We start from the raw sequence: 27,838 nt of genomic DNA on the forward strand, positions 1-27,838 counted from the left end.
AGTGGATACATGTATATGTGTGGCTGAGTCCCTCTGCTGTCCACCCGAGACTATCACATTGTTAATCAGCTATATTTCAATATAAAATAAAGTTTTAAGAAGGCCTTAATGTGTGTACACATTTTGGCTCAGTGATTTCACTTTTAGGAAATTATGTAAAGAAAACAGATTTATATAAAAAGCATCAACTTTTATCAACTCTGTCAACTAACAACAACAAAAAAATAGGTAAAGAACTTGAATAGATATTTATCCAAAGGAGACATATGCTCATTATCAATAATCACTAGGGAAATGCTAGTCAAAAACTATAATCAGATACCACCTCACACCTGTTAGGATGGCTACTATCAAAATATCAGAAAATAACAAGTGTTGGCAAGGAAGTGGAGAAATTAGAATGTTTGTACACTGTTGGTGAGAATCTGAAATGGTACAGCTACTCTGCAAAACAGGATGAAGGTATCTCATAAAATTAAAAACCAAATTACCCTATAATCCAGCAATTCCATTTCTGGGTATACCTAAAAGAACTAAAGGCAGGATCACAAAGAAATATCTGTATATTCATGTTTATCACATCCTTATTCACAATAGCCTTATCCACAATAGTGGAGACATTCCAAGTGGCCACTGATAGAAGAATGAATAAATAAAATGTGGTATATACATACAATGGAACACTATTTAGCCTTAAAAAGAAGGAAATTCTGACATATGCTACCACATAGATGAACCCTGAGGACATCATGCTAAGTAAAACAAGTCAGTCACAAAAAGAGAAACACTGTATGATTCCACTTTAAGGTACGTGGAATAGTCAAAATCGTGGAAACAGAAAGTAGAGCGGTGGCTGCCAGGACCTGGAACAAGGCAAAAAGGGAGAGCGGTTGTTAAATGGGTGTGGAGTTTCAGTCCTACAAGATGGAAAAGCCTAAGGAAATGGATAGAGATGATGGTTGTAAAACATTATGAATGTATTTACCACCACTGAACTGTACACTTGGAAATCTTAAAGACGGTAAATTTTGTTATGTGTACTTCATCACAATAAAAAGACTTAAGAAATATAATAACCAAAAGATAACATGTAAATAAATAAAGTCTAACTCTGTAAGATTTGTCCACATACATTCCCAACATGATGTATGATTACTCTCAAATTATGGAAATGATTGTGTATTAAAATATTTAAATTTAACCCTATTATTAACTAGTAAGGAATGAAAAATGAATTAGAAATTATTTCAATTATTGAGTACTTTATATATTATTTCATTTCATATTTACAATCAACTCTATGAGATACCATTATCTCCGTTCTACATGGAAAGGAACCTACACTCAAAACAATGAGGTGGCTTGCTCAGGGTCCCCGATAGTAGGTACAGCAGTGAGGTTTAAACCCAGGCTTTGTCTGACTCCACTGCCCAGTCTTTCCACTAAACCATGCTGCTTCCCTCGAGCAGATTTAAACGAGTGAGAAGCGTTAATAAATGCTCAATCACTCAACTTTGTACAAATGAGTCTGAGTACATTTTAACTTTATTTTCAGGAGTGGTCCAATAAGGCTGTACTTGGTCAATACTACAGACATAATCTACAGTCTATGCGGTACCTTAAAGAACATTTCTAAATACACACACAGCATTAGAAATGATTCAAAAACTCAGACCTTAGCTTGAAAAAAATGAATTACAGTTAATTTTTATTGTTCTTTAAAAATGAACTTTCTAAAATATTAGTAAACCTCATTTTTAGCTCTGTTTTGAAGTGTTGATACCAGTGAAGTAATCTTTTTCTTCTTTGAATCTTTTCCTCTAAATTTATAGTCTTCTCTTTTTCTAAGATAGCAGGAAGCTCCTTCCAGTTCTGAATAAAGATGAAAGGAGCATTCATGGACTTGAGCAACTGCAGAGGAGCATTAAGGTACACAGATGAATTTCCACAGCCGCCAGCAGTCATCACGTCTTCCACCACAGGAACGGAGCCATAGGAGCAGGCCTCGTATATTCTGTAACACTCCGTGTTTACTCCTGCTGGGCACAGGGTGAGGTCACTCTGAAGCAGAGCATCTTGGTAATTCTTGAGGCTTTCATTGGTTTCTTGAGGTTGCCACCTAGAAAATCAGAAAAACAGCTGCAGTTTTCACTTTACTAAGCGTATCTTTATGGAAGAAAATATTTTATCTTTTAATGTTGGTTACAGGAAATGGTAAATGCATTATAGAGGTGGCAGGCAGAAGAGATGAATCAAGTCTTGCCCAAACAGGTTTCTTGAAAATATTTAAGAATTTGAGAAGTTTGCAGTTGTACACTTAAAATCTAGTGATCATACAGTTTCTGAATGAATGAAAATATTTTATCTTTTAATGTTGGTTACAGGAAATGGTAAATGCATTATAGAGGTGGCAGGCAGAAGAGATGAATCAAGTCTTGCCCAAACAGGTTTCTTGAAAATATTTAAGAATTTGAGAAGTTGGCAGTTGTACACTTAAAATCTAGTGATCATACAGTTTCTGAATGAATGTCATACCAGCCAAAATTTTGTGAGTGCTAGGTCTTCTCTCTCTACCTCACCCTCCAAATTCCTGCCCTTATGGAGCTTATATCTCAGTTCAAGTGGTAGAGACAGATAGTAACCAGGTCAAGCCAATTATTTAGAAGGTGTTAAGTACTGTGTGGAAAAACAGAGCAGAGAAGCGAGGGGGGAGTTTCTGGCAGGGCAGTATTACGACTGTAAATAGGTGATCAGGGAGTGTCTCACTCAGGGGCATCTGAACGTGGAGCCAGAGATGAGGGAGCAAACCACGCTGATATCTGGGGAGAGAACAGAAGGTAGAGCAGGCATGAGGGCCATGAGATGGTACCTGCCTGGCATTTTCAAGGGACAGCAAGGGAGCCAGGGTGGCTAAAGCAGAGCAATTGAAGGGGAGAGGTGGAGAAGATGCAGTCAGAGCACCCTATTACACAGTTTCGATCAGAGGGGTAAGTGACCTCATCTATGTTTTAGCAGAATCAGTTTGGCTACCGTGTTGAGAACAGACTGTATTAGGGTAAGGGTAGAAACTGAGAGACTAGCTGGAAAGCTAGACGTTTTCTCCTATTTTCTCAGGGAAATAAGCAATAGGGTTATAAGGTAAGAGCAGCTGGGCAAAGAGGGTATGAAACGGTCTTCCAGGAAAGTGGGAGAACACATGGAAAACAGAAATGGATGACTGCCAGACATTCAAGTTCAGATATTTCAAGTGAGATCAGTCAGCACCTTTCTCCAAGTGTGGCTGCACCGGGGGAGGTATGGAGCAGGTAACAGAGCTGGATTTAACCAGTTAGGATTTGCTAGGTTAAGAAACGAAGAAGCTGAATGTATATGCAGTCATGATTGACTATGACGTTTAAGTGGGATAAATAAGAAAGTAAAGATGAGGTGAGTGAAGGACAATGGAAAGGCAGTAGGAACAAGGAATTCTAAGTCCCAGCTAAACTGCTGAGATCAGATTATTACAGGGAATGAGCAGGCGTGTTAGAAAGAGATGGTCACAGAGAGAACTGCTGGAACCTGAGATCATGCAGTATGTGCAATCATGAGGTCTAGAAAATGACCATGACAGTGAATGGCTGAAGTCAAGTGGAGACCCAAATCACTGGAGGAGAGGAAGTAAAGGATGTGCAGGGCCAAGGCTATGGAAAGACCATCTGTGTGGATTTGGGGATCACTAAGAATGAGGCTGGAGAAATGTCGGAGACAATGAGAGTGCATCAGGAACTAGACTCTTCAAAGAATTAAGGAGATGAACCCAAGGTTTACATGATTTTTTTATAAAGGAGCTATTTTTTAAAATTAATTTTTATTGGAATATTGTTGATTTACAATGTTAATTTCTGCTGTATGGCAATAAGCCATTTATACATAAACAAATATCCACTCTGTTTTAGATCCTTTTCGCATATAGGTCATTACAGAGTGCTGAGTAGAGTTCTGTGTGCTATAGTAGACTCTTATTAGTTATCTCTTTCATATAGTAAGTCAACCTCCCAATTTATTTCTCTTCATTATGATTTCAAAGAGAAAGAGTAGTGAATACTTTTGTCTGCTGGTATGAGATTCAAAACTGATCTTGTTTTAGGGAGGGGAAAGGGAAAGAGGTCTGGAAGCAGCAATGAGAAGCAAGGAGGACTCCTACGCCACACCTCCTGGTTCAATGGTAACAAAGGAATATCAAGAGTAAACCTGTCTCTACAATCAGCTTTCATATTCTGTCCTCACTCAGTTCATTCCAGGCACACTGTCTCTTGGTCCTCACACATGTGGTGTTGATTTGCATTTCCCTGATGTATCCATGTTGAGCATGTTTTCATGTGTCTGTTGGCCATCTGCATTTCCTTTTTGGAAAAATGTCTTTTTAGTTCTTCTGCCCATTTTTTTAACTTGACCATTTGCTTTCTTTGGTATTGAGCTGGATGAGTTACATATATATATATATGATATTAACCCTTTAGGTTTTTGTTCTATTGATGGTTTCCTTTGCTGTGCAAAAGCTTTTAAGTTTAATCAGGTTCCCATTTGTTTATTTTTGTTTCCTTTGCTTTAGAAAACAGATTTCAAAAAAAAATTGCTGTTATTTATGTCAAAGAGAATTCTACCTGTTTTCTTCTAGTTTTATAGTGTCTCTTCTTTATATTTAGGTCTTTAATCCATTTTGAGTTTATTTTTTTATATTGTGTTACAGAATGTTCTAATTTCACTCTTTTACATGCACCTGTCCAATTTTCCCAGCATCACTTATTGAAGAAACTGTCTTTTCTCCACTGTATAGTCTTGCCTCCTTTGTCACAGCTTAAATGACCGTAGTGTGTGGATTTATTTCTGTCTCTCTATTCTGTCCCACTGATCTACATGTTTGTTTGTGCCAGTATCACACTGTATTGATGACTGTAGCTTTGTAGTACAGTCTGAAGTTAGGGAGCATGATTCCTCCAAATCATTCTTTCTTAAGACTTTTTTTTTTTTTTTTTGCTATTTGGGGTCTTTGTGTTTCCAAACATTTTTAAATGGTTTGTTCTAATTCTGTGAAAAATGCCATTGGTATTTTGATAGGGATTGTCTTGAATCCGTAGATTGCCTTGGGTAGTATGGTCACTTTAACAGTATTAATTCTTTTATTCTGAGAACAAGATGAATAAGATATATCTTTCCATCTGTTTATGTTGTCTTCAATTTCTTTCATCAGTGTTTTACAGCTTTCTGACCATAGGTCTTTTCCCTTCTTAGGTTTATTTCTAGGTAGTTTATTTGATAAGATGGTAATTTCTCTTTCTGATAGTACACTAATTGTTAGTATAGAGAAATGCAACCAATTTCTATATGTTAATTTTGTATCTTACAACTTTACCAAACTTTACCAAACTCACTGATGAGCTCTAGTAGTTTTCTGGTGGTGTCTTCAGGATTTTCTATGTATAGTATCACGTCATCTGCAAACAGGGACAGTTTTCCTTCTTCCTTTCCAATCTGGACTCCATTTCTTTTTCTTCTCGGATTGCTGTGGCCAAGACTTCTGAAACTATGCTGAATAAATGGTGGTGAGAGTGGGCATCCTTGTCTTGTTCCTGGTTTGTTGTATAAGGTCTTTATTATGTTGAGGCAAGTTCCCTCTATGCCCACTTTCTGGAGAGTTTTTATCGTAAATGAATGTTGAACTTTATCAAAAGTTTTTTCTGCATCTATGGAGATGATCATATGGTTTTTACTCTACACTTTGCTAATGTGGTGTATCACATAGGGTGATTACAGCCTTGCAGAATGAGTTTGAAAGTGTTTTTTTCTCTGCAATTTTAAAAAATAGTTTGAGGATAGATGTCAACTCTTCCTTAAAATGTTTGGTAGAATTTACCTGTGAAGCCATCTGGTGCTGGACTTTTGTTTGTTGGAAGTGTTTAAATTACTGATTCAGTTTCATTATTGGTAGTCAGTTCATATTTTCTATTTCTTTCTGGTTCAGTTTTGGGAGATTCTACCTTTCTAAGAATTTGCCCATGTCTCCTAGGTTGTCCACTGTATTGGCATATAGTTGTACATACTAGTCTCTTATGATGCCTTGTATTTTTGTAATGTTGGCTGTAACTTTTTCTTTTTCTTTTCTGATTTTATTGATTTGGGTGCTCTTCATTTTTGTTTTTTAAGAGTCTTGTTAAAGGTTTATACATTTGGGTTTATCTTTTCAAAGAACCACCTTTTAGTTTCACTGATGTTTTTATCACTTTAAGTTGCTGATCTCTTTACTTCAAATGAATTTTAAAAACCCTGCATTTGTACTCTTCTCCCCTCACAATTACTGTTTTCGGTATCATATTTTACATCTAATTGTTTGGTATATCCCTTAAATGCTTATTATGGATATAGATGATTTTACTACTTTTGTCTTTTAACCTCCCTACTAGCTTCATGTGTGGATGATTTCCCACCTTTAATGTATGTTTGTCTTTACTTTTTTACCTTGTAAGTTTCTTCTTTCTTGTGGCCTTTTCTTTTTTCACCTAGCGAAGCTCCTTTAACATTTGTTTTAAGGCTGGTTTGGTGGTGCTATACTCTTAGCTTTTGCTTCTCAGTAAAACTTTTGATCACTCCATCAAATCTGAATGCAAGCTTTACTGGGTAGAGTATTCTTGGTTGTAGTAGAGTCATGCTTTCTAGAACACAGTATCTGTTCCAATTAATGTATTTCTAGATGTAATAGGACATTTTTTTAAAAAAGGCATTACTTCTCTGATAACAATGCTTTACACATGAAACTTTATTTAAAAATAAAATAAATGATCTCTAAATTTCTTCCTTCAGTCCATGAACACCTGTTTCATGGTTACTATGTAAAAGATGGAAGAAAGTCAACCCTATTAAATCCATCCATCCATCCATTCCCCACTTGTCCTGGCCTACATTATGCAAAGTCCTATGTTAGATCCTGGGGTTCAAAGAATAGTACATGGCCTCTGTCCTCAGAGTGATGCCAGGTTCCTGACGCTGTAAGGCATATGGCATGCCAGTCTTGGAACACTGAACTGGTTTGCTGAACATCTCAGAGGTGAACCTAAGATCCTGATTGTCATCCACAATCTCCTGTGTTCAAGTCTGACTAACAAACATTATTGAGGAAACCTTACAATTGACATGTGCATAGGAGAGTTACCAGTGTTTGTCTTCAAGATGGACTATGGGAGATGCTCTCTATTTTTAAGGTATACAACACTGTTTCTTCACAGCTTTAATTATTAATGTTTCTTCTGGGGAAAGACTGGTGTTAATGGAGTTAAAAATGCCTGTGGAAATCTGTAGTGTCACACAAAGCAACTCTCAGATTGGAAGCATGATGGATGAATCAAGTACACACAGAACTTACTGTTCTCTTGCTGAAACCCAGCAAAGCTTATCATTCCCATCCTGTTCCAAAATTTTCATTAGTGCTTGTCTGGATGAATTTTCATAAACGGTTCCTACAAAATTACACAAGTATGGCCTTTCATTATGTAGCATTGACCAATTCACCTCCACCACAGGAAAATTCCTGTATCTGTAAAAGTAAGAACATGTGAGTTAATATATGACAAGAAGATTGGCAAAATTTCCATAATCTAACATCTGAGGTAGCATTATGATGTAGAAAAGAGAGATTTAAAATAAGATTCTAAAAAATAAAATAAAATAAAATAAAAATAAAATAAGATTCTTTAAATCTCAAGTTATAATTTTCCATGCTTACTTTGGAAAAGTTCCTGAATCTACTGACTTAAAACAAAATTCTCACTTGGACATCCTTTACAAAGTTGCTACAGAAATTATGCACCTAAAATGCTTTGTTGTTTTATATTTATATATTTATAAATATATTTATATTATACTGATCTGAAGTTATAAGACAGGAAGAACTTAAGACCTTCAAAGTATAAAGGATCTTCTACATTCATAATAATCATGATTTAAAAAAAAAAAACTGGAGTATAGTTGCTTTATAATGTTTTGTGAGTTTCTGCTGTAAGCAAAGTGAATGAGCCACACGGATACACATGTCCCTCTTCTTTAGTGTTCCTTCCTGTTCAGGTCACCACAGAGCGCTGAGCAGAGTCCCCTCTGCTGCACGTTAGGGTCTCATTACTGATCGATTTTATAGTGAGTATACGTCAATGCTAATCTTCATTCATCCCACCCCTCCTGCCCCCTTCGTACCCGTAGGTTATCCATATGTCTGTTCTCCACATCTGTGTCTCTATTTCTGCTTTGCAAATAAGTTCATCTGTACTGTTTCTAGGTTCCACATATAAGCAGTATTTGATGATATTTGTTTTTCTCTTTCTGACTTCACTCCAAATGACAGTCTCTAGATCTATTCACATCTCTGCAAATGGCACTATTTTTGTTTCTTTTTATTGCTATAGCAAAGAACTCCAATTCCAAAAGCTTTTCAAGTAGATTTTAAAAAAAAACCCAAAATCTTATATCCCACACAGGAGAGGCTTGTTGCAATTGGCTCATTCTTATGGGCATTTGGGAATAAGAGGCAACAAATTATGTGCCTGAATTACAACCTTCACATAAGAGCAAAGCTTAACAGTTAGGTCTATAGTGGTTTCCTCAATCTCAGCATTACTGCCCTTTGGGCCGGGTAATTCTTCGCTGTGGAGGCTGTCCTCTATCCTCTAAGATATTGAGCAGCACCCCTGGCCTCTGTCCACCAGATGCCAGTTTCGCCTCCTCTCTCCACTTGTAACAATCAAATCTATCTCCAGACATTGCCAATGTCTCCTAGGCGGAGGGCAAAATTGCACCTGGTTGAGAACCACTGGTCTATGAGAAAGATATTTGTCCAAGAGTACCAGAATTATGATGAGTTTCCCTCCTATACTGTATGAATAGGTGATGTAGTATACTATAAAGAAATAATTCTTTTGTTTCAAAACATTCTACTCAAAGGATACATTTTTCAGAGCATCTTAAACCTGGCTATACCTAGCAAACCTTTTGTCTGCTTCTTCCCTACCATAAACCTGTTGAGTCAGAATCGGGTCGTGGAAGGCCAGAGAATATGTTTTGTCAATGTGCTTCCCTGGTGACATTTGTGTAGCCAACTGGGCAGCAGTCAAAGGTCACATCTTGTAACCCGTGATAAAATAATGGAAAGTGAATATCTGATTCAAGTACCAGGTTAGTTATCTACTTCATAATTCATCCATTTGACATATATTTATTGAGTGCCTACTCTGTGTATGCACTGTTTTAGGCTCTACAGATAAAGTAGTGCAAAAAGGAGACAAAAATCCCTGCTATCAGGAAGTTTATGTATTAGTGGCAACTTGAAGTCAACTTATTGTTACTCAAAGGCCCCGTACTAACAGAATGATAAAAAATAAGTTTCCAATTTTAAAGAAAGTCCTCATATATATTACATATTATTTAACTAACCTTCCTTTTAATAGAAAGATAGACTGGTAGCTCAGTGGTAAAGAATCTTCCTGCCAATGCAGGAGACATGGGTTCAATCCCTAATTCGGGAATATAGCCTGGAGAAGGAAATGGAACCCATTCCAGTATTCTTGCCTGGGAAATCCCATGGACAGAGGAGTCTGGTGGGCTACAGTAAATGGGGTCACAAAAGAGTCAGACACAACTTAGTGACTAAACAACAACAAGATAGACAAAAAAAACCCCAAAATAATATATAAATTAATTTGGGGGAGAGGGCTTCCAAGGTGGTGAAGTGGTAAAGAATTCACCTGCCAAGGCAGGAGATTCTAGAGATGTGTGTTTGATCCCTGGGTCGGGAAGATCCCCTGGAGTAAGGAACGGAAACCCACTCTAGTATTCTTGCTGGAAAATCCCATGGACAGAGGAGCCTGGTGGGATACAGTATAGCGGGTTGCAAAGTGTCAGCCATGACTGAGCACATGCAAGAGATCTGTGCAAATTCAACCAATCTCAGTGTCAGATCTGAGTATATTATAATCCTCCCAAACCGAAGGGTCAGGGTGTTCTTGATGTGACACTTGATATAAAGTAAGGATTTAAGAAAACTAAGTATCTATATAATAGTTATATAGATATAGATGAATAGATTCTGTAATTGTTTTTAGAAAATCTGTCTGCCATCCACTGCTAAACATCTCTTTAAGACACTACTGATCAATTTGAAAATTTACTATGCGTTGGGGTTCGAAAATACAAAAATGTAACTTATCTGGTCTCCTCATCAAAGTCTAAAATACTCTAAAAATATCAACTGCTATTACCAAAGCATGAGGCCAAACCACATTTCTGCCCATAGAAAAGGTTGCACATGGCCTCAAGGAGCTCAGAAGAACTACATTTATCACAAATCTAAAACACAATCTTCCTGACACAGAGATTCAGGTCTTAGAGCCTGGAAACATGTAAAAATAATTTGTACTTACGTTGCTACTCCTAAAGGCCACTGAAAAACATCCATGTCATTAATCCAGGGGCTGTCATATATTATGAAAAGTCGTTCCACAGAGCCTCCATTTCTTTTGAGGAATTGGTTTATCCAGTCATTATTACAATGTTCATTTCCTAGCAAAACAACAGCAAGATGCTGGAGTCTTTGAGTTTGCACTAAATTCTGTGCATAAAGTAACCACTGGGTGGCATAAAAGACCTTCGCCTTTTCTCTTCCATTTAGAACAAGGACCACGTTGTTCACATCAACAGAGAAGTACCCGGGGACCACAGCCGGACCAGTGATGAAGCTGGTAAAAACAAAAGAAAAACAAGAGACAAACAAGAAGAGAACAAAATTGTTTGGTACCAGAAGTTCTATGTCATTTTATGTAAAATATACAATGATACTTCGTCCATATTCTTCCTAGAAATAATTTCTATAATACTTTTTTTGAACCAGTTTGGATGGCGGGACAGAGATGTAGATTAATGGGAAGTTTTGGTTGTAGACAGATTAATTATATGCAAATTTGAAAGAATCACAGGGAAAAAACTTATGCTTATATATCTAGTATTTGAATGGGAAGATGTATAACAAATTCACGATAGTGGTTGACTCTGAGGAAGGAAGAGGAAAGGACATGAGGTACAAAACGAAGAGCGCATTTAATGCCTTTATTGGAAATATTTAATTAAGAGGAAAGCTATATATCTGAAGCAAATATGACAGACAGCCAGAATTTGTTAGTTCTGTTTGTGGGTGTGCTGTCATGTCCGACTCTATGACCCCGTAGACTGCGGCCCGCCAGGCTCCTCTGTCCGTGGAATTCTCCAGGCAAGAATACTGGAGTGGGTCGCCATTTCCTTCTTTAGGGGATCTTTCCTAACTAGGGATTGAAAATTATCTCTGTTGTTTCCTGCATTGGATTCTTTACCACTGTGCCACCCGGTTCCAGGTGGTGGATAAATGGGAATCTATTGTATTACTCTCTATTCTTTAAAGTATTTAAAAATATCATAAAAGGAATAGATACATTTCATAACTCACATTTTCATATTATGTGCTGCTTTGATCAACCAGTACCACTGAAATATTTTAAATGAATATGTATTAAATATAAAAAGTACCATTTAACCTATGGTAAAATTAGATGGTCCTGGATTCTTTGCAGCCTGCTCAACCATTTTTAAATAACTTGCTAGAATCTTTAAATATTTAGTACAAATATGTTGAAATCCTGCTTCTATGGCTTATCATTGTTTGGGATAAAAACTAACATTTATTAAACCTTTTATATACATGGTACATAGGCACTCTGCACAGGTTCTCCTTTAACCTCTACAACAACTCTGCAGAGGACATTAGACCCCTACTTTGCATTTGGGAAATCAGGCTGAAGTTACACAGCCTGTGATGGCAGCATTGAGATTTGAATCCAAATCTAACTTGACAGCTTGAATCTTTCCCAAGACACTATGGTTAGCTCAAATTAGTAGATATTAGTCAAAACACAAAATATAAATAAATGTGTATTTTGTGTGTGTGTGTACTGTGTGATTTTTATGACATTGTTCTACAGTGCTGATAAGCTACGAGAACCAAACTGTGTTTTTTGAATTTGCCTTGGACAGGAAGATGCCAAACGATTCAGTGATCATTTGATCATTTAGGAGAATCTGCAGAATCTGAGGGGCTAGAAAGCACTTTAGAGATGATGAGGATAGTTATGGCAAATTTAAAATAGTTATTATTGGTAGTACATGAACATTTTTGTCTCCTTTAAAGCTATAGGCTGGAGAAGGAAATGGCAATCCACTCCAGTATTCTTGCCTGGAGAATTCCATGCACAGAGCAGCCTGGAGGGCTACAGTCCATGGGGTTGCAAAGAGTCGGACACGATTTAGTGACTAAACCACCAAAGTCATAGGCAGGGGGACTTCCCTGATGGTCCAGTGGTTAAGAATCCATCTTGCAACACAGGGGATGCAGGTCTGATCCCTGGTCAAGGAACTAAGATTCCCACAGGCAGCGGAGCAACTAAGTCAGCATGCCACAACTAGAGAGACCATACGCCGCAATGAAAGATCCCGAATGATGTGGTGAGGATCCCAAAATGAAGTGATAGGGAGGAGTACTTCTAACTTTATTGATCCATGTGAATTAACAAAAGCATTATTTATTCAGGGCACATCTGACCCGCTGTGGAGTCTCTGCCGCTCCCTTTTTGTAGAAGGCTCTCACATTCCAGCAAGCAGGCATGTCACCCTTCACGCTCTGACCAACCGGTTTTCCAGACCTCGAGGCCATGTTCAAGTAATGGTGAAAGGCCTGGGGTCAATACTGCGGAGCCAAGGTATAGATCAGAAGTTCCCCAATATTTTTTGGTTCCCAGGACTTTCAGTGTTTTAGTAATTTTTTCATAGTATCTACCAAACCAAAAATAATGAGTAATGGTTAATGAGCAAGGTTTTTTAAGCTGTTAGATTCAAATAACTTGTTAAGTATTTCTGTCCAAGAGCTTAGAAGACACTTAAAATATAACATGCGGAGAAGGAAATGGCAACCCACTCCAGTATTCTTGCCTGGAAAAGTCCATGGACGGAGGAGTCTGGAGGGCTGAAGTCCATGGGATTACATGACTGAGCATGTGTGCACGAGGGTGGAGGGAAATGGGTTGGTAGCAATAAAGTGGTAGAACTAAAAAAAAAATAAAATAAAATAAAATAAAATAAAATAAAATATAACATGCATACACTGAAGAAAAAAGTAATATTCCTATTTCATTCTTAACTAACTATACATACTTATAATGGGATGTGTGTACCTACGGAGCACTATACAACTTCTCAAACCTTGGAATCAGAGAGGACACTGCTTATTCCACTTTGATTTCTGAGTGGTAACTGGATTTGATCACAGCAATCATGAGAAACCCAGCTCCACAAATGTGTAACATTTCTGAAGTGGATGTAGGGTGATCTAATGTTGAAAGTGTGAACTACCTCAAACTAGCAATTTGCATGGTGTTTGACAGATGCGAAGTGTAACTGTCATTCCCACAAATATTAAAAATACTTTGTGGTGCCCCAGGGTACCTTAGTACATAATTTGGGAAACACGGATTTAGATAAAGAAACTATAGGGGTAAAAAAAATCCCCATGATTCAGATAGTTGTGTGTATGTGTGTGTTGGAAGGTGTGCTAGTCAAACTGCAATGAGTTGAGAAGTGAATGAGAAATAAGGGGACAGTAAGAAGTTAAGTGAGGAGATGTGCAACTCAAGCAACTCAAAATTCGTAAGAGTTTAAAAGTTAAACTGTTTTAAAGTCTATTAAATTAAAAAGTCTACACCACCATTAAAAAGTCTACAAATTAACAAATGCTGAAGAGGGTATGGAGAAAAGGGTGCCTCCCTACACTGTTGGTGGGAATGTAAGTTGGTAGAGCCACTATGGAAAGCAGTATGAAAGTTCCTCAAAAAACTAAAAGTACAGTTGAAAATAGAGTTGCCATATGATCTAGCAATCTCACTCCTGAGCATATATTCAAATAAAACTGTAATTCAAAAAGATACAAGGACTCCTATGTCCACAGTAGCGCTATTCACAGTAGCCAAGATGTAGAAGCAACCTAAATGCTCACTGACAGATGAATGGATAAAGATGTGCTATATATTACACAATGGAATACTACTCAGCCATAAAAAACAATGAAACAATGCCATTTGCAGCAATATGGGTGGACCTAGACATTACCATACTAAGTGAATTAAGTCATAAAAAGACAAAAACCATATGACATCACTTACAAGTGGAATCGAACATATGACACAAATGAATCTGTCTATGAAACAGAATCACAGGCATAGAGAAGAGACTTGTGGCCGCCAAGGGGGACGGGAAGTAGGGAAGATGGACTGGAAGTCTGGGTTAGCAGATGTAAACAATTGTATATAGAATGGATAAACAACAAGGAACTATAGTGAACATCCTATGATAAACCCAAATGGAAAAAGAGTATGAAAAAGAATGTGTGTGTATATATGTCGGTGTGTATGTTTAACTGAATCACTCTGCTATACTGAAATTAATATAACATTATAAGTCAACTATACTTAAATAAATTTACAAAAAAGAGTAAGTGGGGACAGTAAGCATAGACAACTCTTCTGAAAGTGTGGATGAGAAGGCGAGAAAGTAATAATAAGTGAAAGGGTGAAGATGAGGAGAGCAAGGAAGTAACCAATGGAGCAAGGTCTTGCAATGTGTAGAAAGGATGCTCAGGTAGAGGAAGTTAATCTTGAGCAAGGGAATCACCTCACTGCCTGAGAGCTAAGGAAAAGAGAGAAGGTTGGGTGAGGGATCACTTAGAGATCATGTAGATAAACGTTAGAGGAGCTAGTTAAGGGAGACAGTTACGGCTACTCTTGAGCAAACAGACAGGATAGTCTGCTGTGAGAGGGGGGGTTAGGCTGGGGCTGCGTAGTGGGCTAGAGAAGAGCGGGAAAACCTGCTTTTATTCTTCCCGTACTCTCTATGTTGAATGCATACTAGCTATCTTGTCATGCAAGCTAGCAACCAGGGAACTGTCACATTTGATTCTTGCTCTCATCTAATAATCCTTAAATTCTGATAGTTTTGCCCCTAAGTTTCTCAAATTCCTGGCTCTGTCAGAATACCACTTCCCAATTTCATCCCTTATTTATATCTCAGCAGGATACTTAAGAGTTTTCTAATGCAAAGTTGTGGTCTGCCTGATTTCAGCTGTCTCCTTCAAATCATTTCCCCACACAGCTACGAGAGACATCCACACCAAAAACGCATGACAATACCACACTGTCTAGCTTAATCATCTGCAACTGCTTTTCACTGAACAAGAACAAAGTCCAAGAGCTTTACTGTGGCATGTACAGGGCCCGCCATGATCTGGCCCTTGCCCTCCACTTCCAGCATCAGTTACTCTACCCCATCTTCATGTTCTGGGAGTTCTGAATGCCCTGAAGTTCTGTGCACAAACCAAGCTGTTTATCAGCTCTGACACTGCCTCTGCTGGGAATATAATCACTCTTCTTGGTGCCTTTCTAAATTCCAATCTTTCAAGACTCAGCTCAGCTATCACCTCCTCTAGGAAACCTTTCTTGATAGGTGCCATATACCCAACTCTACTTCCATTGAATTATATTTCCCTAACAACTAGTGGGTATATACGTCTTTATCATTATGCTCTGTATAAAGTATCAAAGTTATTAATGGATTTATCTCAGCCTCGACTGTGTGAACTCCCTGAGGGAAAAGTATGTTATTCACTTTGAGATCTTCAGAACCTAGTATGAACCAACAAGCAGGCAACTCAGTAAATGTCGAATAAGTACGCTGTAATTCTCTTTAAGGGAGTTATTTTGTTCTACTGATTTATTTAAGTTCTACTGCATTTAAAATATGAATCAAATTACAAAATTCAATTTAGTAATAAATTTCCAGCTATACAGTACACCACATGTGGGCTTCCCCAGCGGCTCAGAGCTAAAGAATCCACCTGCAATGTAGGAGTTGCAGGACACGTGGGTTCAATCCCTGGGTTGGGAAGATCCTCTGCAGGAGGGCATGGCAACCCACTCCAGTATTTTGCCTGAAGAAGCCCATGGACAGAGGAGCCTGGTGGGCTACGGTCCATAGAGTCACAAAGAGTCAGACACGATTGGAATGACTCAGCATGCATGCTCAGGCATATGTATAAGATATTATAGTATATTTATTCATGATGAAACACTGTATTTTTGTTTCCTAAAGTTATGAATCATGCATCAGTCATAAATATCGATTAGCTGAAAAATGAACATATTTATGGAGCTATACATGGAATTTTAAAACTGTGACTTCCTCTTCTAGATTTCCTAGCACATATTTAATAGTCAGAACTTCTGTTCTTCAATATTTGTACTTTTTCTGCTAGGTTCAGTTAAAAACTTTCCTCCTAAGTACTTTCGACACTTAGATAGTCCAGAGAAATAATCTGAATATTAAATTCTAAGCTGAACGTGAGCAAAACATATTTTTTAGAATCCAGTATAAATACTGTTTCATTTTTTCTAAATTCAGTAAGTGCTACTGAAAAAATGCTGTATGTTGTTATATTAAGTGAGTTACAGATAAGATTAATAATTTGCCAGCTAAGAGACTGGCAAATGCCTTGATCAATAATAAGTGCACAAACTAAACCATCCACACAGCTCTTAGCCATTGATTCTATATTGTTTTTGACTGATAGTTTTAGAAAATTCAGTTTTATAAAATAGGTATACCGAACTCATAAATGGCCCTTACTTTTGAATAGCTGCTGCAATTCACCCCACTCTCATGGCCAGTATCACTGCCATGACTCCATTCCTTCCTAATTCAGTGTTTATGCTGAAACACTCCCACCCTCTTAATAGCCTGGCTGGAAAGGGAGAATGGGTATTATGAAAAATTAACTATATTATCTTTGGTTACCAATGAAAGGTTTATTTGAAATCTGTATTGATCTATGATCCAGTATATAACTTAAATATAGTATAGCCATTAATATTATCTATAAATGCTTTCACTCATTGTAATGAGTAGTGAGCTCATTAACTTCTTATAATAAGTAATGCCTGGAAATTCTAAAAATAGGATCAGACATATTTTATTCTATCATGATATTTAAAGAACTTTTTTCATAAGGACCAGATACTCACTGAAAATATTATAATTGAATTTAGACAATAATGAATTAAGCAACTTAGCATCTTTTGTTTTATCAAATGGGTAGGCATTTATATATCTTACGATAATGCCTGCACAGGGACATTACAGAATTCTGAAGGCAGTCTTCTGGGAATAAAGCAAATGCCACGATGAACAGAAGATTACTCCTAAGAAATTAAAAATAAGTTTCCCTATGAAATTAAACTATAAATAAACATATGATGATGTGAGTAGAGACAGGCAAAGTTTCTTCAAGAGATGAATGGGTTCCACGCTAGCTTGTAACATAACTGAACACATTAACATAAAAAATGTATCAATAAGGTGCTTGTTGGGAAGCTATGTGATGGAGAGATAATAGACAATGATGGAAACACAGAAAAAGGAGAACTGAAAGATACAGAGATGGTGCAATACCTATTTAAGTAGAGTAAATATAATAAAACTAGTAACAAGACTTCTATAGTGATTACTATGTGCCTGGTACTGGTCTAAGCACCAAATGAGTACTTAATCTTCAAAATCTTCAAAAGAGTACTGTGAAATAGAAACTATTATTTGCCTTATTTTAAACTCAAGGAAATCCAGGCACAGAGAGGTTAAGAAATTTGCCCAAGGTCAGACAACTGAGAGGTAAAGCTGGAACTGGAATTGGGATATTCTGGCTCCGGAGTCTGTGCCCTTAACAACTCAGTCACACTGCTACCCTGTCCAGAGGTGACAGGACTTCACAGGCTGAATCACAGGTTCAGTCTGCCCCACATGTGTTCAACTACTCACATCCTAAGCACAGACTATATAAGGTATGGACTCAGTGGTGAACACGCAGTCATTTCATTTCTTTCCTTCTGAAACATGAAGTGCTACATATAGCTATATCCCACACTTAATTCCATATTTGATCAAACAACTCCCAAATATTTAGATATCACTTATAGCCTGCCTTTAAGGAAATAAGGAGCTGGTCAGGCCAATATAAGCACAGGGACTGTCTGATAGCTCTATTTTCATTCTGAATTATTCACCTGATATCTTGGATTATATCACTTGGGCCTATGAATTGTTAAGAATAAGCATTCAGGAGCCTGATTTACCCTGGAACACTGATGATATCCTTTCTATTTTCTGCCTCAGAACTGTTATGAAATTAAAATTAAATAAGTTCTTTGCAAATTTAGAGGTTTATTTAAATAGAATGTATTTATGCTTATTTAAAGGATCTTGATAGTATTCAGAAACTCTTTCTGTATCTTCAAGAGGAGCTACTACTTCCAACTCACTTTTGGGAAAGTAAAAAAATGAATGTGTAAAAACATTTTAGTTAGTACCCATGAAGCCTGATTCAACTCAAAACTGCAATTTCATAGAAGTTTATTAACTTTGGGTAAATTATATATGCTACTTTCCATGAGCCTAAACCTTTGGTAAGCTGTTTACAAAAATCAGCTGTAACAGTGAACTTCCCTGAATACACAGTTCTCTTGAAATCTAAAAGGAAATAGCATTGCTATTTAACCATAATATAAAATCTCAGGTAAGTATTTCAGAAGAAAACAGGAAGTGAGTTTTTCTTTTTGGAGTTAATGCTATTTGCTCAAAGTCTTTGCTATAAATATAATAACACTGTATGTTAATTCTTTTGGAAATTCTATATGTTGTAGATGAGACTTCCCTGGTGGCTCAGATGGTAAAGCGGTAAAGCCTACCATGCGGGAGAGCCGGGTTCAATCCCTGGGTTGGGAAAATCTCCTGGAGAAGGAAACGGCAACCCACTCCAGTATTCTTGCTTGGAAAATTCCAAGGACGGAGGAGCCTGGTAGGCCCCAGTCCATGGGGTCGCAAAGAGTCGGACACAACTGAGCGACTTTTCACCATCACCATCACCATCACCATGTTGTAGATAGATCTATCAGACTAATACTCATAACATATGCTTACATTTAAAACAGGAAAATGTTAGATTTATATGCAAAACACACATCTACTTGCAGACACCTGAATCCAACTATTTTAAGTTTAGAATTATGTATAAACTCTTCAGTGGGATTACATCTATAATCCCACCTATAAGCCTGGAGATAAAAGGAAAAATAATCATTACCAGTGATGATTTAAAAGTCTGTTTGCTTTTCAAGAATGATTTCTTTGAAAAGATACATGCAATGAAATTGATTTCCAAATGAGTATACAGTAAATAAAGAATTAAAAGAGCAGTGAAAATTCAAATGAAACTCGTATTAACCATAGCCCTTCCTCTTAATCTCTGTGGGAAATAAATAGAATCCTAATGGAAACCATAATCGTTAGTTCACATTTTTTTTTCCCCTCAATAATATAACTGTTAAATGCAATAAGCATTTAAAATAATTATTTTTGGTTTTTATTTCAATTAGAAAGCAAAATCTAATAGAAAACAGTATTACTTCATTGCCACAATTTTTCTAAATAAAATTGCCTTAATGCTATTTAAAAATCTTCAGAAAATATGCAATCACAGTTATAAAAACAAGAGTGCAAAAAAATCTTCATAATACATTGGTTTTATTTAATCTAAAGAAAGATTTCTGAATATTGCAGTAAAATGGTAATCTATACTATCAAATCATGATAGAACTCATATATGAAATGTTTTAATGGATAAAAATTTCAGAACCATGAGCAGTAGCTTTAGCTACCATGTGAATATTATAAAAATAGGTGACTCTATTACATGAAAGAGAAAAATAAAAACACTTTGTTTACATATCATTCCAAGATAGAATGTTAAATATTTATTAATAACCAAATGTTACAAAATTTAGAGCATGAACTTTTCCATATAATCAGAAATGTTTTGATTAAAATAAAACATATATAGAATTCCAAAAAAAAGCAGAATTTTGTAACATCCAAGTTTATAAGGAAATGTTTAAGGTAAGCTTTAACTACAAATACATATTCATGAGATTCTCCATTCTTCACAAGTTAAAGTGGAAATACTTTCTATGAATGTATTTTCCTCTGAGTTTTCTGCTGGTGTTGATATAAAACATTGTACAGCAACATGTCAAAGGTTAGCGTTGCACAGTTAATACCTGTAATGTGTTCTCCCAACAACTGAATTTCCTTCTCTCCACTGAGCAGTCACATCAGTGGGTTCAAGTAAACCTTCGAAAATATGCTCCCAGAGATACAAACCTGGTAATTAAAAAAACAAAAAATGAAAGCATTTACCATCTGGTTTACTCTATTGTGTGAGAGGACTTTATGTTCTGCTCTTTCATATTATTTGATCAGAAATCAGATTCTATTCCTCTTTGGGCTCAAAATCATCAACATGGCAGCTAATTTACAAGAGACTAACACAGATGTTGTCAGTATAAAATGTGGCAAAATGTGGGATATATTAATAAACTCTCTGATTCTAAATTTGAGAAACCCCTAAGTATCATTGGACTACCTATTTTATCCTGAAATGTGTTATATTACAGTGTAAGTTATCTTAGCTTAGAACTGTTTCTATACTATAACAAGCTGGGGATGGATTCACCATCTTATGCCAAATAGAACCAGAGGGTCTCATGTATGCATGTACATTCAATATATCAAGGAGATATCACCTCCTTCCCAACTGAGCACACATCCTTCACTACATGATACCGTCTGCAGACAAATGCCACTGCACCCTCTCTCTTTAGGCCAGCCCCTGTTTCATCATGATCTCACCTACATGAAAGCTCTGAGAGTAGAGGAGAGCAGCGTCACACAATAAGGTATTCTGGAGACGATGAGGTAATTGGGGAGCCAGGCTACCTAAATGTAACTAAAAAGTTACATTGGAAGATGTGTTTTGTTACTTTCTCATCACACTCTGGTACTAAAAGACATGCACAAAAAACCCATGTTAAAAGACTTGGCTAATCAGATAAACCTTTCGAAATACAGTAGGTTGAGTAATGCTTTCTCCCAACCCAAGATGGCCAAAGATGAAATCTCTAGGACCTGTAAATACATTACCTTTAGAAAGCAAAACAGGCTTTATAATGTGATTAAGATAAGGATGCTAAAGTGGAGAGATTATGCTGGATTATCTGGGTGTTGCTGTGGTTCTTCAATGGTTAAGTCATGTCTGACTCTTTGTGACCCCGTGGACTGTGGCACGCCAGGCTTCCCTGTCCTTCACTATCTCCCGGCGCTTGCTCAAACTCATGTCCATTGAGTCGGTGATGCCATCCAATCATCTCATCCTCTGTCACCCCCGTTTCCTCCTGCTCTCAATCTTTCCCAGCATCAGGGTCTGTTCCAATGAGTTGGCTCGTCACATCAGGTGGCCAAAGTACTGGAGTTTCAGCATCAGTCCTTCCAAAGTGTATTCAGGGTTGATTTCCTTTAAGATTGCCTGATTTGATCTCCTTGCTGTCCAAGGGACTCTCAAGATCTTTTCTAGCATCACAGTTCAAAAGCATCAATTCTTCAGTGTTTAGCTTTTAATACGCTGTCTAGGCCCATCACTTTACGGCAAATAGTCGGGGAAACAATGGAAACCGCAAGAGACTTTATTTTGGGGGTCTCCACAATCACTGCAGATGGTGACTGTAGCCATGAAATAAAAGGACACTTGTTCCTTGGAAGAAAAGCTACGACCAACCTAGACAGTATATTAAAAAGCAGAGACATTACTTTGCCAACAAAAGTCTGTCTAGTCAAAGCTATGGTTTTTCCAGTAGTCATGTATGGATGTGAGAGTTGGACTATAAAGAAAGCTGAGCACCGAAGAATTGATGCTTTTGAACTGTAGTGTTGGAGAAGACTCTTGAGAGTCCCTTGGACTGCAAGGAGATCCAACCAGTCCATCCTAAAGGAAATCAGTCCTGAATATTCATTGGAAGGACTGATGCTGAAGCTGAAACTCCAATGCTTTGGCCACCAGATGAGAAGTACTGACTCATTTGAAAAGACCCTGATGCTGGGAAAGACTGAAGGCAGGAAGAAAAGGGGATGACAGAGGATGAGATGGTTGGATGGCATCACCGACTGAATGGACATGAGTTTGAGCAAGCTCTGGGAGTTGGTGATGGACAGGGAAGCTTGGCAAGCTGCAGTCCATGGGGTTGCAGAGTCAGACACAACTGAGTGACTGAACTGAACTGAATTGAGGTTTGTCATAGCTTTTCTTCTAATGAGCAAGCATCTTTTAATCTTGTGGCTGTGGTCACTGTCCATAGTGATTTTGGAGCCCAAGAAAATAAAATCTGCCACTGTTTTCACTTTTTCTCCATTATTTGCCATGAAGTGATGGGACCAGATGCCATGATCTTAGTTTTCTGTTAAGTTTTAAGTCGGCTTTTTCACTCTCCTCTTTCACCTTCATCAAGAGACTCCTTAGTTCCTCTTTGTTTTCTGCCATTAGAGTGGTATCATCTGTGTGGCAGATGATATTTCTCCTGGCAATCTTGATTCCACTTGTGATTCAGCTAGCCTGGCATTTCGCATGATGTACTCTACATATAAGCTAAATAAGCAAGGTGACAATATACAGTCTTGACATACTCCTTTCCCAATTTTGAACCAGTCCTTTGTTCTAGGTGGGTCCTATGTAATCACAAGGGTCCTCAGGAGAGGGAGCCAGGAGTGTCAAAATGAGGGAAAGAGGTTTGAGGAAGAAGAATTCAGGATGAGGTGGGACATGGGTCAAGGAATGAAGGCAGTTACTAGAAGGCAGTAAAAAGCAAGGAAACAGATGCTCCTCTACAGCATCCAAATGGAATATAGCCTGAGGACACACTTTAGATTTCTGCCTTCAGAAATGTAATATAATAAATTTATGGTGACCAAAGTTAATAATACTGTATTTGCACATTTGAAAGTTGCTAAGAGAGTAGATCATAAAGTTCATATCACAAGAAAAAAGTTTTAACTATGTGAGGTGATGGATGTTCACTAGACTTACTGTACTGATCCTTTCACAATATACATCTATGTCAAATCATTATGTAGTACACTTGAAACTTATAAGTCAATTATAGATTAAAAAATATATGTTGTTTTTATATACAATGGAATGTTGCTCAGCCATGGTAGTGGTTGGTGGTTTAGTTGCTAAGTTGTGTCCAACTCTTAGCACCATGGACTGTAGCCTGCCAGGCTTCTCTGTCCATGGATTTCCCAGGCAAGAATACCAGAGTGGGTTGCCATTTCCTTCTCCAGGGGCTCTTCCCAACCCAGGGGCAGAACCCAGGTCTCCTGCATTGCAGGCAGTCTCCTGCACTGCAGGTGGTCTCCTGACTTGTGGACACAGCAGGGGAAGGAGAGAGTGGGGTGAATTGGGAGAGTAGCACTGAAACATATATGTTACAATGTGTAAAATAAATAGCTAGTGGGAAGTTGCTATATAACACAGGGAGCTCAGCCTGGGGCTCTGTGATGACCTAAAAGGATGGGATGGAGGCTGGGGTGGGATGGAGGTTCAAGAGGGAGGGGTATATGTATACTTATGGCTGGTTCACACTGTTGTACACCAGAAATCAATACAACATTGTAAAGCAATTATCTTCCAATTAAAAATACTTAAATTAAAAAATATGTTTTAAGCCACTAACTTTTTGGTAATTGGTTATAGCAGCTAAAGGAAACTACATATTATGTAGTTATAGAAATGGGGTGCTACTATAACAAATACTTAAAAATCTGGAAGTGGCTTTGGAATTGGGTAATGGGGAAAGGCTGAAAAAATTTTGAGAACAAGGATTAAAAAACATTTAGATTAGACTGACTTAAACAGACTGTAGGTAGAAAGATGGATGTTAGTGACTCAGCTGGTAAGAACTCAGGAGAAGTTAGGAGAACAGTAGGAAAAAACTTGTATCATTTTAGAGAATATCAAAATCATCATAAACTGATTGTTGGAAGAAATAGGCACATTAAAAGTGCTGTTGGGGAGGGCTCAGAAGGAAGTGAGGAACATGTTATTAGAGGCTAGAGTAAAGAAGGTCCTTGTTATATATGGAAGTGGAAAGTTCAGCTGAATTGTTTCCTGCACTTATGTGCAAAGCAGAACTTGTAAACGATAAACTTGGATAGTTAGTTGAAGAAATTTCTAAGTAAAGTAGCTGTGGCCTCATTTCTTCTCGCTGATTACAATAAAACATGAGTTGAAAAGAGAGACTGAGAAAAAAATTAAGCAAAAAGGAATCATGACTTGATGATTTTAGAAATTCTCAGCCTCTTCAGATTGCAAAAGAGAGGAAAAATTAGGGGATTCGCTGTCAAGAAAGCATGCTAACCTTCCTGAAAATGGAACGCTAAAGATGTAGCTGACATCCTTTTGCTAATGTCTGGTCAGAATATTCAATCACAGAGAGGGTTTTTGTTTTTTTTTAAATATTAGGTGTTGATTTGTGGATTTCCTTAGCCATTATCAGCAGAAGCTAGAAACAGAGATGGGATTATCCAGGAAACACCTGTGGAGGAACTCTTGTCTAATAAAGCGAATCTTTATGACATACATATGGGAGACTGACATGGTTCTTGAGAACGTTATATTAATAGAAACACTGCCAACTTGGACTAAAAGGGACAGAGAGAGAGTTGAAATGAAACAAGCTTATTGGATTCCCAAAATCCTAACAGCAGGAAACAGGCTGATAAAACTACTGAGCTGCAAACACATGCTAACCTTCCTGAAAATGGAAGGATGACTTCCCAAGCATGGAGCTGAAAAATCCAGAAAGAACGTTTTGAGCCATAGATTACTCACTCCCAGGGCTTGAAGCCTAATGGAGTTTGCGTGGTTGTATATCAAAACTGCTTAAACCTGTGACTCCTCCTTCCATTTTCTCCCTTTTGAATGGGAATTTCTGTAACTGGTATCCTATGACTGTGCCTGGGGAACAGGCTGATGAATGCAATGCTTGATAAAGCTCATCTGACCACTTTGTGCCTATTAGACTGAAATCAGAAAAGTCTAGAAACATGAAAACTGTTAAGAAGTATATTTAATTAAAAACTAGAATGAGGAAGTGGAAATTTAAAGAAAGAAATTAATATGACAGATTCTCATAGAGAAAAAAATTGCTAGAAGTTGATGATTAGAGGTCCGGATCTGGGTACTGGAACTTTAGAGATCGGTAATTTTCAAGGGTGTATATATGTATGCAAATGTTTGTGAATTTATGAGACATTATGGGTCAGGCACTACTATCCTTTTTACTCTCCTTTCACCTGGTACCTTTTATCCATATCCCTTAATGTACATCTATTTAACTCATGTTTAATGGCCAGGACACTCAGTTCTAATTGACTAAGTTCTTTCTGACTCTTTTGCCATTGAGGGTCCCATTCTCTAATTGAGCATATCATATCATTTGGAACACAATACTCATGATACTCAGAGCAAAAGTGTTTTAGTGGGCAACCAAGTTTAATCAACTACATACTATATCCCCTTCCGAGGCATTCATGATGAACACTGGCATATTAAAACCTCTGACAAAGTTTCTGCAACAAAGAACCTTGTTTAACTTTATTCAGTTCAATGTTTCCTAAACTTGTTTGGCCATTAAGGTCAGAGGCCATATCTTACACTTATGCATCAAGTGATTAATAAACACATAGTTCCATGAAAATTCAGTTGACATAGGCATTTTAATATAATGATGTTTACATAACCAACTCTTTTGTATCTACAAATAAAGCTGTGCTCTGCTAAAGACAGGTGCACATGTGTATGTTTGTGTGTGTTTACACAGATGTTGTCTAACAAAAAAAGAAATGGAATATTGAAAAAAGTGAAAAAAATGTATTATGGTATCTTAACAAATGATGAAATAGACTATAAATGTATTTATAATGCTTTTATATGATGCTTTTACATATCTTAGCTTTAAACATTAACTTACCAATGGCAGCTTTGCCCCAGATTTGTACATGGAAGTGTTTTTTCTCTTTTGTGGACTTATTTAATATCTGAAGGCTAGTTTTAAGTCTGTGTTGTTGTTCATTGTTTTCATCTTCTTCCCAAGGATTCCATTCTTCACTTCTCAAAGTAGATTGTTCTGTGTTATAAAAAGAGTAACAAGTGTTATTAATAAGGCAGAGCATCAGTTGTAGATAAATTCAAGCCATTTAAATTAGATGTTGTTTAGTCGCTAAGTAGTGTACGACTCTTTTGCAACCCCATGGACTGTAGCCTGCCAGGCTCCTCTGTCCATGGATTTTCCAGGTGAGAATACTGTAGTGGCTGCTATTTTTTTTTTTTCTTCAGGGGATCTTTCCTATCCAGGGATCCAACCCACATCTCCTGCATGGCAGGTGGATTCTTCACCACTCAGCCACCTGGAAAGTCAGGGAGTTTTACCTGCATCCTAACTTCAATTTTTCAAAGAGATTAAGCAAGAGAATTTGAATAGGCTAAACACAATAAAAACTTAAAAAAGGAAATCAGAACTTAATTTTGATTGAACCATTACCCCAAAAGAACTTGAAATAAAATGTTAACAAAATGTTAGGCTCCCCCAAAAAGCCGTCTAAAATAACTGGGTACAGTAATATGTACTATTACAAGCTTAACTTTTGCCAATTCTATATAGATTGTATATACCTTACGCAAACTATACATAAAACTTCAACATGAAAAGTGTCCAACAGTTTCAGATACTATTGGGCAAAATTCTGAAAGAAGGCAGAAATAAGCCTGAGTCCGATCCTGACAAGGGTCAACAAAATACAAAGAAGGGATCAAAATACAAAGAAGGGAGATAAAGGGCTCTAGTCTTCCGAAGTCACCGCAGGATTAGAGAAGGCTCTTTGTTTCAACAGGCTTCTCTGGTGGCTCAGGCGGTAAAGCGTCTGCCTACATTGCGGGAGACCTGGGTTCGACCCCTGGGTCGGGAAGATTCTCGGGAGAAGGAAATGGTAACCCACTCCAGTACTCTTGCCTGGAAAATCCCATGGACGGAGGAGCCTGGTAGGCTAGAGTCCATGGGGTCGCAAAGAGTAGGACACGATTGAGCGACCTCACTTTTCACTTTCTTTTGTTTCAATATGGGAGTAGATGTCTTTAAGCCAGCGACATTCCAGAGAATCTGGCATTTTGTGACAACGTCTTGGCTATTCAAGATGTATTTTTAAAAGTGCGTGCACCTGTTAGCCCCAGGGGTGGGGAGTGGCGACAGCACGTGAGATCTGGGCGAGGCCCGGAGCATTCCTATAGCCTCCAATCCCGAGGCCTGGGGTGGCTAGGAGAGCTGGAAGAGGAGGAGTGCGCCCCGGAGCCATGCTGGACCCGAGAGCGGGGCTGGTGGCAGCGTGGCTCAGCCACCCCGGCCCCTACCAGCCCTCAGCCCCGCGCCCCGGCGCGCAGCCGAGGAGAGAGGCCGCGGTCCGGTGTCCTACCTCGGCCGCGCCTCTCCCGCACCGGGACAACCCCCTTCCTGAGGCCCCGCAGAGGCGCGTCCGGCGTCCGGCGGCGGCGCCCGAAGAAGACGTGGTAGGCGGCGTAGAGCGAGAAGAGGCAGTACACGGCTATGAAAACCGAGCAGAGACGCTTCCGCGTCAGCCGCATCCCACTCGGGCTTCCGCTCAGGCCGCCACCAACATGGAGATGGGCCAGGGACTAGGCTGCTGTTCGGCGCCGCGGTCCGGTCTGCGTCGGGTGCAGGCCCAGGCGCTGCGGGAGGGAGTCGCC

The 27,838-nt window shown here is 38.1% G+C and overlaps 1 protein-coding gene across 1 annotated transcript; it reads right to left on the bottom strand.

The window, feature by feature from the left end:
* Positions 1 to 27,838, bottom strand: RXYLT1 (ribitol xylosyltransferase 1). Its single transcript, XM_061130909.1, has 6 exons — positions 27,547 to 27,838; positions 26,052 to 26,207; positions 20,250 to 20,352; positions 10,440 to 10,754; positions 7,397 to 7,567; positions 1 to 2,119 (listed from the first exon to the last, which is right to left on the bottom strand). Exons 1-6 carry the CDS (start codon positions 27,713 to 27,715, stop codon positions 1,702 to 1,704), a joined length of 1,332 nt encoding a protein of 443 aa, XP_060986892.1. The 5' UTR covers positions 27,716 to 27,838; the 3' UTR covers positions 1 to 1,701.

This window comes from Dama dama, chromosome 3, assembly GCF_033118175.1.
Source record: "Dama dama isolate Ldn47 chromosome 3, ASM3311817v1, whole genome shotgun sequence".
In the NCBI taxonomy this organism is placed as follows: Eukaryota; Metazoa; Chordata; class Mammalia; order Artiodactyla; family Cervidae; genus Dama; species Dama dama.

Bases quoted from the DNA above. Each gene is read 5' to 3' on its own strand.
- RXYLT1 (XM_061130909.1), bottom strand. From the start codon at position 27,715: ATGCGGCTGACGCGGAAGCGTCTCTGCTCGGTTTTCATAGCCGTGTAC. The intron at 26,208-27,546 runs GTAGGACACCGG...TTTATAACACAG, and splicing joins GCGGGAGAGGCGCGGCCGAG to AACAATCTACTTTGAGAAGT. The intron at 10,755-20,249 runs GTATTAACTGTG...TGTTTTTACCAG, and splicing joins GTTGGGAGAACACATTACAG to CTTCATCACTGGTCCGGCTG.